The following is a 13,655-nucleotide window of genomic DNA, read 5'->3' on the forward strand; positions in this document are numbered from 1 at the left end:
GAAGGGGAAGGGAGAGCTGTTTTTTGGGGGAAAGCTAGTGTTATTATTCAGACCTTCTTTATTCCTCTTTCTTTTATAGAAGAGAAGTCTGTATTTGGGGGACTTCAAAACCAAATTAATTTCAAAACCAAATTATTTTTAAAAAACAGAATAAAAACAAATTGTAAAATACTATGAATTAAGTTATACTTCATCTAAAAGGATTTGAGTCCCTATACCCATTTCACTGATAGAATTTTAAAAGCATATTCTGCTTCAAACTTTCCTGAAATATAATTTTTGCCAGCTGCATGGTACGATGACCCTGCCTTCCTCCTAATTCTAAGTTGCTGACTGTAAATTCTAAGTCTCTCCTCTTCCCTGCTTTGTTACTTGCCCCACGTGGTCACTCCTTCCGTAGATGGGCACAGGCTGACTTTTCAGAACGTAGCCTTTGTCAGAGATTAAAGTGTCATTTTGCAGTCCTAAAGATTATTCCCATCATGTCTTAAGATTTCAGTTTCTGCCAATTTAGCATTAAAATATACCCTTTAAATCTGTTTTATCTCAACTAGTTACATTACCAGTTTATTCATTCAGAAAATATTTATTGAGTGTCCACTATGTACCAGACAGTGTTCTAGGTGCTTGGGAAACAAAAACGTCTAAAATAGCTTACCCCTTGATTGAGTTTATACTCCAGTGTGGGAAGACAGAAAGGAAACCACACAATAAATAAGAAAATTATGTAGTATGAGGAAGGTGATAAATGCTATGGAAAAAAGTTAGGGTGGGATAATGAAGATTAAGAGAGTGTGGGCAGGGGGTATAGGCTACAATTTTTAAAAAGTGATCAGGGTGGGATTCATTAAGAGGGTCACATTTCAAGAAAGTGAGAGGAAATTAGCCACATAGATATATGTGAACAGAGTGTTTCAGGAAGAGGATGCAGCCAATGCAAAGGCCCTAAGGCAGGACCATGTCTGGCTTGCTCTGGGAGCAGAAGGGAGGGCAGGTTTGCTGCACTGGAGCAAAATTAGAGGAGAGTAACGGGAGGTGAAGTCAGAGGTGATGGGGTGCAGGGGAAGAGACCTGATAGGGTCCTTGTAGGCTGTTATAAAGAATTCAGCTTTTACTCTACGTAAAATGAGAAAGCAATTAGGGTCACCAACAAAAGAGTAATAGGAGTTGACTTAACATGTTTAATGAAACTTCTGGCTGTTTTGTTGAAAACAGAATGTAGGAAAGCAAAGGTGGAAACGGGAAATATCATTTAGGAGGCTTTTGCAATAATTCAGGTGAATGAGGATGGTGGCTCCAGGATAGTGGACGCAGCAATTGGATCAAACTCTAAATAAATTTGAGGGTAGAGCCAACAAGATTTCCTGATGGATTAAATGTACAGTGTGAAAGAAAGAGGGGGAGTCAAGGATCGTTTGAAGCTTTTTGGTCCTAGCAACATGAAGGATGGAATTACCATAAGTTGAGAAGGAGAAGACTATGGCAAAGTATGTTTGGGAGAGTCCAGGTTACTCTGCTGATTTGCCAACTTACATATCAACTGACTCCTAGATCTCTCCATTTGGATGTTTACTAGAGAAATATAGCATGGTTGCTGGGCAGCATCGAGGGCCAGCTTGAAGTCCGTGATCATGAATTTAAAGTGAGATCCGGTAGCATGATTGTATGTTTTTCCCATTCCCATTCAGCAGTGCAGAGTGGACAGTTGGATTTTACCAGGACCACTATTGGCCAACCACCTCAAAGGAGTGCAGGGGAGTTGAGAGTGTGTCTAAGGAGTGACCACAATGTTTGAATTTAAGCTGAGGGGCCAGGTGAGAGAGGACATCAAGGGGATGAGGAACTGTACACAGAGGACAGGGTCAATTAATTGGAGATCCTGATGGGTTGGAAGAAATTTTAGGGGAACTAGCAAGAGTGAGGTGAAAAGACTGGAAATGGTGAGCAGCAAATGGATTGCATGTAACTGAGACTATCAGCAATGATAAGGTTTAAGGTATGACAAGAGTGTGAAGGTATGAGGAGGTAATTAAGAGGGAAGGGAACAAGATCATTTCAGAAGCAGAGTTCAAGAAACTGAGAGTCCAGGGTATGGGAAGGATCATATATATGTATACATATGGGCTGAAATCATTAAGAAATAAGACAGGAGTGGTGTTGGAGACAGTGGCACTGTGAACTCAATGAGAAATGAGGGATATGACCTGAAAGTTTGTAGATGACAGCAATTAGGAGTAGTGAGTGACATAATCTAATGTAGGAAATCTCAGCAATGATCTAATTGGGATATCATATTGCAAATTTCACCAGGAATATTTTAATGTGAATTTCCCAAAGAAAGGACATAAATGTTTGTTTGTATATTTCATCTTTTCACGCATTCATTTATTGAGCATATACTATGAACCAGGCAAAACAAAACAAGTCACTTCCCTTCTGGAACTTAAGTGCCAACGGAGGACCTTACCCTTGGGAGTATGGATATTTCAGCAGCTTTTATTATGTGGTTAGGGAAGGAAGGAATGTAGTGAATCATGGCCAGGTGAATACACATCTGGTAGTTAAAAGGCTTTTTAAATGTCAGCACAGCACTGTAAAATACTGAGCTGAGGTTTGTCATCACTAATCATAAACACAAATTGTTTCCCTCTGCCCCACTACAAGTCAGAAGCGTTCTATGTTTTCTCTCAATGTAGTCTCTTTCCTTCTCTCTCTTTTTTATAGGTTGGAAAGAAATCTAGTCTATGGATCCCCATATTTTAAGGTCCTTTTAGGATACATTTAAAAAATAACACAACAGAAAAATAATTTGAACCAGTGCCAAGATCTGTTGCATACCTCACAGTGACTCATAGAGTTTCAATCATAACTCCAGAGCAAGATGGTTTGATATAAGAATTACAGACACTTCATATTTTTGAGACAGTAAAATAAAGACACAAGATTCACTTCAAATGTTTGATGTCTTGATTTCAACTACTCTGTAAATTATGTGAGTGATTGGGGATGTAAAGTGAGACATAAACTCTGACAGAGCAAGCAGGGGCACAGACAGGGCTGGTCAGACAGGAGGGGAAATATTTTGGACAATTCACTGTTTTCTACTTTGCTTAACTCCTTTGAAAATATTAGTGGCCAGCACTTTTGAGAGTCCTGAGTTAAAGAAAATTGAGTGTGTTCTAATTCAGTGAAGAATTGCCATGTGATTTTACTTGATTCTGCACATTAAAACTTTACTACATAAGTGGGAGGAAGGTTTTTATAGTATTTTGTTGACAAGCTTTCCTGTCTGGAAGAATTTCAAGCGTGAACTAGCATGGTGATTAAATTTTTATGTGAGCTAAGAAAACTGAAGTTTCTGAGCGTATGAATTTTAAAAAAACCTCTCATCCTATAACTTTAATGGACCATCTGTATTTTCTTCTTTGAGAAAATGTATTCGAGAAAAAATAACTTGCTTTTCCCTATTAAGGTGAGTTTCAAAATTGGTGGGGTGATGTCAAAAACACCGTTTTTTTTTTTCTCAAAATACGTGACTCTTCCTTCCCTTAAAATTCTCCCAAGACATCTGTGAGAGGAATCTGGACACACCTATTTTTAAAAAACTTTCCAGATGATTCTGAAATGTCAAGAAATACTGGTTCAGTATATGCTAAGTATTGGCATAGAGTGCATATGGGTCATTTATTTGTCATTTTAAAGGATCAAAATTAGAATTTTATTCATTTGCTATTATGTAACTCTGTTTAGAGCAAATATTAGAGATTTACTGCTTTATAAAAGTTTATTTTTTTCATACCTGTCCTAATTTAGAGCTTCATCTTTGTGTGTGTGTGTGTGTGTGTGTGTGTTTGTGTTTCTGTGTAAGTAAAGGCAAAAAGGGGGGATGATAATGATATTTAGGAACCAAAATAAAAAAGAGTTGGCAACTGGTCATCCACTGTTGATTGAGTTATAAAACGGTGACATAGAGAGAAAACATAGCAACCCTGTAGGTATGGATCTTATTTTAAGGGAAGAATTCTGTCCTCAGGCACTAATTTACAAAGACAAGGCAAAAGAAAAAAAATGTATTTATGTACATATCTGACATAAAACCAGTGGAAAATTTCTTTGGTTCTCAAAAGCAGAAAATCTACAAAGTGGTTCCTGGTGTGCTTTGGTGTTTTTTCCCTTGAGTTATGATTGAGTCTCATTAAGCCTGTGGAGTTAGTTCTCATAGCTCTGTTACTCATTGGCAATTTAAACTTAAATTTTTTCAGGCAGAGAAGAGGGAAGCTTAATTGTACGACTCATGAAGCCTTTTCAGTAGAATTAAAATTTTGCAAGTGACAGTGCTGTTGTTGGTTATTACTATAAAAACAACCCTTATGATCAGGTTTATGATTTTTCTACATTCTGCCCCACCTTCCGGAAAGAATATCTGCAAGTAAGGTGAACAAAATTTATATTTTGGATATAATTTTTTTTTTTTTTTTTTTTTTTTGCGTTACGCGGGCCTCTCACTGTTGTGGCCTCTCCCGCTGCGGAGCACAGGCTCCGGACGCGCAGGCTCAGCAGCCATGGCTCACGGGCCCAGCCGCTCCGTGGCATGTGGGATCTTCCCGGACCGGGGCACGAACCCGTGTCCCCTGCATCGGCAGGCAGACTCTCAACCACAGCGCCACCAGGGAAGCCCTGGATATAATTTTTTATATCCATTAATGCAGAGAGATTTTCTTTGGATAAGCACTGTCTCTACCAACAAAGGAGAGCGCATTTAACAGCCTAAAGCATATCTTAGTTTTTAAACACCAAAGAAATGCATAGAGAAAACCCAACAGTAAAATATCATACTTCATAAGCCGAGATGATCAGTTGGAGAATGTTTCCAGAGTCCTTCTGAAGTACCCCTACTGTAGCTCCAGGAATGAGTTTTGCATAATTCTGTAAACAAAAAAGAATAAGTCAATCTTTGCTCACTGTAATTGAGAAGCATTAAGTGTGGGTTCAACCTGCTGGTTGAGATCACCTCTCTTTAACTGGCCGGGAGAAACAGGCTCCAGATAATAAACGGGTGTTTCTCCTGAAACTGTAGCCCTGTCTGGTGCTGCTTTCTGTGCTCAAGTGGAAAAATGAAAAGGCCAGAGCTGCTGCTGGGGAAATCCAGCACCTGTGGTGGCCTTAGTCTAGGGCTGTGATTTACATCACAATGGGAGTCAAGTCTCAGATAGAAATAACACTTATATAACATCTTCTATTCGTGGAGTATCTTTTGTCTAAAAAGTTCTGAGCATACTACCAGGAACTGTCTTTTCTTTTTTTTTGTAGCATTGCAGAAACTAAGGCTTGGGTCACGTGGGTCCCTCACTGCTCTCAGGTCACCCTGCAGGTCATTCAGTCCAGAGGTCTTAATTGTCAATCATTGTCAATCGCTTGGTGGAGCAAAGGAGTGAATAGTTTGGATGCTTGCTGTTAACTCCCCCTTTCCTAGCAGTAATGAGTACACTTTTAGGGATGTCAGCATGATACTGGGGTTGGTTGGGATCCTCCCCATACAACATGACCCTGTGAATCAGCACCTACCTTTAAACTATCTGCATTCTCCACCTACGTTGCTTCCCCTGAGATGTCGTTCCTACCAGAGAACTCACAATATTAGCTCATCCCTTCAGGTACCAAACATGGCCAAGGACGGAAGCATTTCAAAGAAGGCAACTTTCTAGACAGCTGAAAATTACCCCTTCCTTAAGTTTTATGTTTTAAAACTTTCTTTTCAAACAGAAAGTTTTCGAAAATGTACAGGACACATTCTTGTCTTCATAAATAAAGACATTCAAGCATACCTTGACTTTTTTCTTGAAGAAATAGCCTACATATCAATATTAACTATAACTCTATAATCGTCAAAGGCTTCTATCCATAGAATTTGCAGATAGATCACATCCTTACCAAGTGGACCCCAACCGCTATGCTTTTGTTTCGTTTATTTGTTTTTAGTTTCTGTCTTCTCCTTGTTAAGCTGTAAGGTATCACTCGCCTACCAATTCACTCATTTATTCATTTACTGTTGCATTCACCAACATCAATTAAGGAGGCTTAATATGCTGTGCTACATCAAGAAGAAACAATCACTCATTTTGTCAGCTGTTCTCTTCTAAAGTTTCCATGTATTGTGAAATCCGATGACTGAATTTATTATAATTGTAGGTAAAAAAAAGAAAAATAAGCTTTGAGTGAAGAATTTAGGGCATCTCCTAAAGTTCAAGCATAATGATATCCTATCTTATTCCAAAGAAGATTTAAGTAGTTTAGAAAATGCGCAAAACTAAATTAGAATGAATAATCATGACAGTAAGTAAATAAATCAGGATGAGGGGAACCCGATGGAGGAACAAATGAAGCCAGGGTGATGTGGGAACACCAACATGTTATGGGAGGTCCCGGGCACTTGCAAGAGGTGGGCACCCGGCTCAAGTCCAAACCTTGTACTCCTCATTTATGGAAAAATGGGCTTTGGTTTTAATTTGTGGGTTTTGCAATGTTCTACTTATTTCACCATTCATAATTGTGTTTAAGTTTGAAGTTGATGGAAAGCTGAACTGTTAAAAAAGTGTCAGTCCTCCGACTGCCTTGACACTGTGTTTTATTATTGAAGGGGCTGTGGATAATAATCCAGGTAACATCCCTCCCATTACTTTGGGTCCCTCCATCACTGCCTATTGAGGTGGGTCCCCAAGTCAGATAGAACTTGTCAAATACGAGGAAGGCACTGATTCATCGACTCACCTTTTCAAATAAACACATGTCAAAAGGGCCATGAAGCATGAGACCTGTGGTTAACAGCAAATACCTAAATGGGAACTTGAATTTCACTCAAGTGGAGCTGGAATGTGTGTAAATTTGACTGGTTCCAGAAGAGAAGGCGGAGGGAAACTTTAGAGTTTGGCAAAGAAAGGTTTAGAGCCTTTTGAAAGAGAATTTCAAGGCCCTTAGCTTTGCATGAAACTGCTATCCTTGAAAAATGTCCTGGTATCCCCAAGGCCAAAACATAATGGGTATTTTCCAGATTCAGTAGTTCAAGGGGCCTCCAGATTCTGGGTTAATTCTTGGTTAACAAAGCCAAATCCATCTACTTCCTAAAGCATAATTATAATCCTGCATGTGGTGTGACATTTGGCTTTTGGCTACTAGGACAAGTGGTTTAACACTAATCACATTTGCTGATTGTCACCAGAGTGAGGGTATAAAGGAGTTGGCGTCTAGGAGCAGTACCCAGGGATGACACTGATCATTGTGGAGAGGAAGACTATTAATTCATTTCTGGATGCTGATTCCCCCCCAAAAGCATTGCAAATAACTACCTAAGAACATGGACAACTTGGCTTCTTGATCTAACACTGTAAAAAAATTACACTTTAAATCTTGTAGTATTATGATTACTGTAAATATCATGTGTCAGATTCATTTCTGTCACTAAAGCCCTAAAGTGTTATTATAAATTGTCCTGATTAAACATGTTTAATGTTAGAAAAAGGATGATTTTGCATGCCTGGATGTGATAAGTTATAGCAGTGTGACCGGAAAAGAGAACTCTTGGGTATTAGAAATGATGAACTCTGAAAACGCAACGTGGCATGAGCTGATTAGAAATGCAAACTCCTACGCTTGGACTTGAATTTCTTGGGCTTACGTTCCCTGTTATCTGTCCATGGATTATCTTAATTATGGATTTTCTCCCTTTCCTCCCCACCATGCCACCCAGGAGTTCCTGAGGTTGCTTTTCTCACTCGTGTCTGCAAGGCTGGCTTTTTCTGCCCACCTTCGTTTCCTTAACTTCCTTCATCGAGCCCTATTTTTTCGTTCACGTTGCCCCAACCTCAAAGAAGATTTTGTATTTGTCCAACAGTCTGCATTTGCTCCCTAGAAATCTCCTGTTTGTCAAGGCTAGAGGATCAGAAGTGGACAGGCCATGATTTAGCGGGCAGGCATCGAAGGTTTCAGAGGATAGTGCCTGGATTCACACCTGCACACTTCAGGTTCCTCTCAGAGAGCATCTCTAAGTTCAGGACCTCTGGGCGTCTGGCTGCCAGAAATCAGGGGTGCACTCCTGCTGGGCTGAGGGCAGAGGAGCTGCAGCCCCACATGCCTGCAGCCCCAGGTAGCCGTGGACCGGCTGTTGGTTTGTTTTCTCTTTAAAGAGCCTCAGGTTGAGGACCTTGGCAGCCTCTCAGTTGCTCTTGGTGCTATATTGCTGTTCTCTCCATGGAAGAGACAGATCCTGACGGGGCCTTCATTTCTGCTTTGACCGCACTTCCTGTTGGGAAGTGTGACACTCTCACCTTCAGGTTCAGAGTCTGGCTCTGTTCTGGGATACAGCTTATTATTGGCTGTATCCTTGCTGGGCATTGCGATTGGGTTTTTGCCTTGGATGGTGACTCGAACGTGCCCTCATGTCCTCCTCTGGTGACATTTCTGCTGTAGCATCATGGGTTCCTCACCACCTCAGACCTGTCAGCCACCATTTTACACAGACCACACTACTCATGTGCCTCGTCAGAGGCGGGGGGATGTCAGAAGTCAACTGGCCGTATATCTGCTAGTAGCTTTTTTTTTTTGCGGTACGCGGGCTTCTCACTGTTGTGGCCTCTCCCGTTGCAGAGCACAGGCTCCGGATGCGCAGGCTCAGCGGCCATGGCTCACGGGCCCAGCCGCTCCGCGGCATGTGGGATCTTCCCGGACCGGGGCACGAACCCGTGTCCCCTGCATCGGCAGGCGGACTCTCAACTACTGCGCCACCAGGGAAGCCCTGCTAGTAGCATTTTAATAAAGAATTTGTAAAACCAAATATTTAGAGCAACCTGCTGCTTCTCTTTAGGCTTTGTGCTTGCTTAACTCTTTCTGTGGAGCCTCACTGATGTGGAGGGATTTTATGCTCAGCGCCGTTTATTTTCAACATTATATGATTAACCAATGCCACTGTTCTTGTTCTTTAACTATACTTACTAAATGTGTTTTTGCTAAAATATATTTATTAAAAGGTTGGCTTGTATAGATTAAGAACCTATGATCTTATGTAAGCTTCTCAAAAATATTTTCTCTAGTCTTTCACAGTATTTTTTTGGTCATCATCTTGTGATGACCCACTTTAGTTAGTGGCTCCTGTTTCTGCATTCTCTCTCGCTCTCAACTTTAGTAGCAGTATAACACACATACACAATGTACAAGGAATAAGTATACAGTTCAATGAACATTTAAAAAGTAAACAAGCAAGTGCAACCACCACCAAGATCAAGAAGTAAAACACAATCAGCCCCTAGAATCCTCCCTTGTTCTGCTTCCTAGTCGTTACTTTTCCTGTAAAAGCCTACCCACTATTTTAACTTTTATCACTGTAGAAGTTGGGGGAGATATCTTCGTTGCCTTAGGGAAAACAAAAATGTCTTAAGTAGGACACCAAAGCATGACCTATAAAGGAAAAGACTGATAAATAAAATTAAGAATTTCTGCTCTTAAAAGATGCCTTTAAGAGACTGAGAAGAAGCCATTGAATGGGAGAAAATATCTGTAACACATGTATCTGGATCAGCACCAGAATGTTCTAACAACTCCTACACACCAGCAAGGAAAAGACATCTCTTGATAAAAAATGGATATGTCAGAGGCGAAAGAGTATGTGAAAAGTGTTCAACATCATTAATCATTAGAGAAATATACACTGAAACCACAATGAGATGCCAGGGTGCACCCACTACAATGGCTACAATTGAAAAAAACTGATGATGCCCTTACACACTTCCTGCTGGAGTCTAAATTGGTACAACCACTTTGGAAAACTAGTAGTAGCTACTGTAGCTGAACTTGACCTAGCAGTTCCACTCTTAGGTGTATCCGCACAACAGAAATGAACCCACAGTGTGTGGCTGCTCTGAGATGAGCAAATGTGCAGAGAGGCATTCATTCTTGTTGCCGTCAAGAAGATGCTTCTCAGTAATGAAGATGTCACCTAAATCGGAGAAAGTGCCAGTAATTCTGAAACAGTCTCAGATCTTTCAGGTGTTTGGCCATAAGAAGTAATCAGTTCCTACCAGGATGCCTTCTACCTGGGGGTGGACCCAAGGGAGGTGTATACTGAGCAAACTTCTTGGCATTCACAGCACAGCCTGCCTCTTTCTTAATCTCACTCCTTCCACAGGAGCTGGTCCCAGGACCCAGTCCTCCTGAGCCGCAGTTACGAATTCAGGGAACCTCGTAACAGGGTGGAGAGGTCCTCATAAGCTTCCTGACATCTACAAGCACCTCCTGCTTTTCGACACCCGCATCCTCAGAAACCCAAGGCTCCTGGAGCATCTGTTGTGTGGGGACTCTGGGGCAGCACCAGGGAAGTGGCAGAAAGGCTGAGGAGGGGATCACATTGCTCTTTGTCTCCTCCATTCTACGTCCACTCACTGGTCTGGTATGATGAGCCCATCCTGCAGATGGGGCTAAAGGCACCAGAGCTCGCCTGATCGGCTGAACTACCATGATCTGGGAGAGAATAACTGGCACTGACATTCCTACCTGACAGTGTCATCTCTTTCATTCTCCACTGAAGCTCTATTTACTGTACTTAGGTACCATTATTATCCATAATAATATCCATTATTATACCAAGATACTGAGGCCAAGAGAGTTTAGGTAACTTGCCTGAAGTCATCCAGCCTGGAAGTAGTAGAGTTAGACCCACCTGCCATGCTCTGTCCTGGACTTAGATCTCTTAACCAGGCCACTGACAGTAGGTGTCTGGAAATCGCTCTCCTTGTCTGGTGATATCATTGGTGAGTCAGAGAGAGGTTAATGAGTAAACCTAAGTTAACTGAATGTATTCGCTTCCTGGGGTTGCTGTAACTAAGTACCACAAACTGGGTGGCATCCAACAACAGAAATTAATTGTTTCACAGTTCTAGAGGCCAGAAGTCTGAGCGCAAGTTGCCTCAAGCTCCCTCTGAAACCAGTAAGGTAGAGTCTCTCTCTGCCACTTGCTCACTTCTGGTGGTTGCTGGTAATCCATGGCTGTCCTTGGCTTGTAGATCGTCCTCCAGTCTCTGCCTCCATAGTCACATGGTGCCCCCTTCTGTGTCTCTGTCTCTGTGTCTCTTCTAAGAATACCAGTCATAATGGATTAAGGGTCTACCCCGCTCAGGTATAACCTCATCTTAACTAATTACATCCACAAGGCCCTATTGCCAAACAAGGTCACGTCCTGAGGTTCTAGGTGTTAGGACTTTAACATATCTTTGGGGTGGGGCGGGGTGGGGCACAGGCACAATTCAACCCATAAGATTCTGCTAGGGCTCTTTTGATTTCTTTAATCTTTAAAGATATATATTTTTTGATTTATTTATTCTACTTATTTTTGGCTGCGTTGGGTCTTTGTTGCTGCACGCAGGCTTTTCTCTAGTTGCGGTGAGCGGGGGCTACTCTTCGTTGCTGTGCGCAGACTTCTCATTGTGGTGGCTTCTCTTGTTATGGAGCACAGGCTCTAGGTGCACGGGCTTCAGTAGCTGTGGAGCGCAGGCTCAGTAGTTGTGGTGCATGGGCTTAGTTGCTCCGCGGCATGTGGGATCTTCCCGGACCAGGGCTTGAACCGGTGTCCCCTGCATTGGCAGGCAGATTCTTAACCACTGTGCCACCAGGGAAGTCCCTAACCTTTAAAGATTTTAAGCCTTCGTTTTACCTGGAAAAGTGAGTACCTTGCCTGGTCACAGGGCTAATAAAGTCTTGACTTTAAAGCAAGCGCTCACTTGGCTCTCCCTGCTCACTGTGCAAATGCCAACAGCCATGGGCGGGGAGTCTCATTGGGAAGTTAAGGTAATAATGCCTGGTATTTATATAGGGGTTTAGAGATTATAGAACACTTTCCTACTCAAAGCAAAAAGAAAGGAAGAAAAAGCGTTGTGTCTGTAATCACTTTCACATTGAAAGGCTACATCTTGAAAGAAATGTAAGAAGTCGTGAAACCATAGAGGCAAAAACATTTTTTTTCCTGGGGCACTGTACTGTACTTTTTATCTGGTCAAAGTAAAACAGCTCTTTGCAGGTGAAAGCCCGCTTTTGTCAGGAAGTGTGCTTCTTCCAGAGCTGGGGGCCGGCTGGATTGGCTGAAATAAGTCCTTCTGAAGGTAATCAGTAGGCTTTCTTCCCGTGAGGTCTTTCATTCTTGTGAGGTTTTATTCTCCTGTTCATTATCGGTAAACGCAGGGCTCCCGGTATTATGCAAAAGTTTACCCCCAGGCTCGACTGTGTTACTAGGACTCCCAAGATTCCAAAAAGAATATGTAATTGTTTCTGGCACTAGGTAGCATGAATGTCTGTCTCTGGGTTGCCTGATATCGGCTTTGCCTTCAGGCTTTTAATTGTCCGCATTCCACAGTCAGACCGGCAGCGATGGGGGTGTGCTAATTAGATCAGGTGCTTGATCTTGAAGTCTGTACCAGCCATGACTAGGTAGTCGGCTTCGGAACTTTTGAGCACTCCCTGTCTTTCTCCCAGTCTGCCCTGGAATGTAATTATCTTGTCAGCCGAGAAGCTGCAGCGCACAACTGAACGAGTGCTCGGCAGCAGTCACAGTGCGATAAGGGAAGACAAATGGCCCACCGTGCGTGACTGTTCTGAGACAAACAAATGCACAGAGAGGCATTGGAGAATGGAGGCTGAGAGAACAAAGGGCCTACACTGAGTATTTGTTCCTGAAGACACTTCAGATCTTCTCTTAATAAGATTACCTTGCCTTTTTTTTTTTTTTTTTGCGGTACACGGGCCTTTCACTGTTGTGGCCTCTCCCGCTGCGGAGCACAGCCTCCGGATGCGCAGGCTCAGCGGCCATGGCTCACGGGCCCAGCCGCTCCGCGGCATGTGGGATCTTCCTGGACCGGGGCACGAACCCGTGTCCCCTGCATCGGCAGGCGGACTCTCAACCACTGCGCCACCAGGGAAGCCCGCCGCCCCCCCCCAACCTGTCCATTTTAAAATCAGATGTTTTTAAAACTATTGAATTGTATGAGTTTTTTATATATTTCGGTTATTAACCATTTATTGGGTTGCAAATATTTTCTCCTATTCTTTGGTTGCCTTTTCATTTTGTTGATGGTTTCCCTTGCTGTGCAGAGGTTTTTTAGTTTGATGTAGTCCCACTTACTCATTTTAACTTTTGTTGCCTTTGCCTTTGGAGTCAGATCCAAACAATTACTGCCAAGACTGATGTCAGGAGGAGCTCACCATCTATGTTTTCTTCTAGGAGTTTTATAGTCTTAGGTTTTACATTTAAGTCTTTAATCCATTTTGAGTTAATTTTTGTGTATTGTGGAAGATAGTGGTCTAGTTTCATTCTTTCACATGTGGATGTCCAGTTTTCCCAGCACCGTTCATTGAAGAGATGGTCCTTTTCCCATTGTATATTCTTGCCTCCTTCATTATAGATTGATTGACCACACATGAGTGGGTTTATTTCTATCATATGATCCAGCAATTCCACTTCTGGGTATTTATCCAGAGGAAATGAAAACACTAATTTGAAAAGATACATGCACTCCATGTTCATTGCAGCATTATTACAATAGCCAAGACATGGAAGCATCCTAAGGACCCATCAATGGCTGAATGGATAAAGAAGATATTGTATACATATACAATGGAAT

General features: G+C 42.1%; 1 protein-coding gene across 1 annotated transcript in view; it reads right to left on the reverse strand.

Annotated features, from left to right (window-relative positions):
* The window catches only part of ITGB6 (integrin subunit beta 6), a gene marked incomplete at both ends in the record, with an annotated part of 70,575 nt that overhangs the window by 28,386 nt on the left and 28,534 nt on the right, over positions 1 to 13,655 (reverse strand). The window contains one exon of the mRNA XM_079710489.1: positions 4,837 to 4,926. Coding sequence (XP_079566615.1) covers positions 4,837 to 4,926 — 90 coding nt within the window. The remainder of the gene's footprint in view (positions 1 to 4,836; positions 4,927 to 13,655) is intronic.

The sequence above is a fragment of the Hyperoodon ampullatus genome (genome assembly GCF_949752795.1).
Source record: "Hyperoodon ampullatus genome assembly, chromosome: 8".
Classification (NCBI taxonomy): Eukaryota; Metazoa; Chordata; class Mammalia; order Artiodactyla; family Ziphiidae; genus Hyperoodon; species Hyperoodon ampullatus.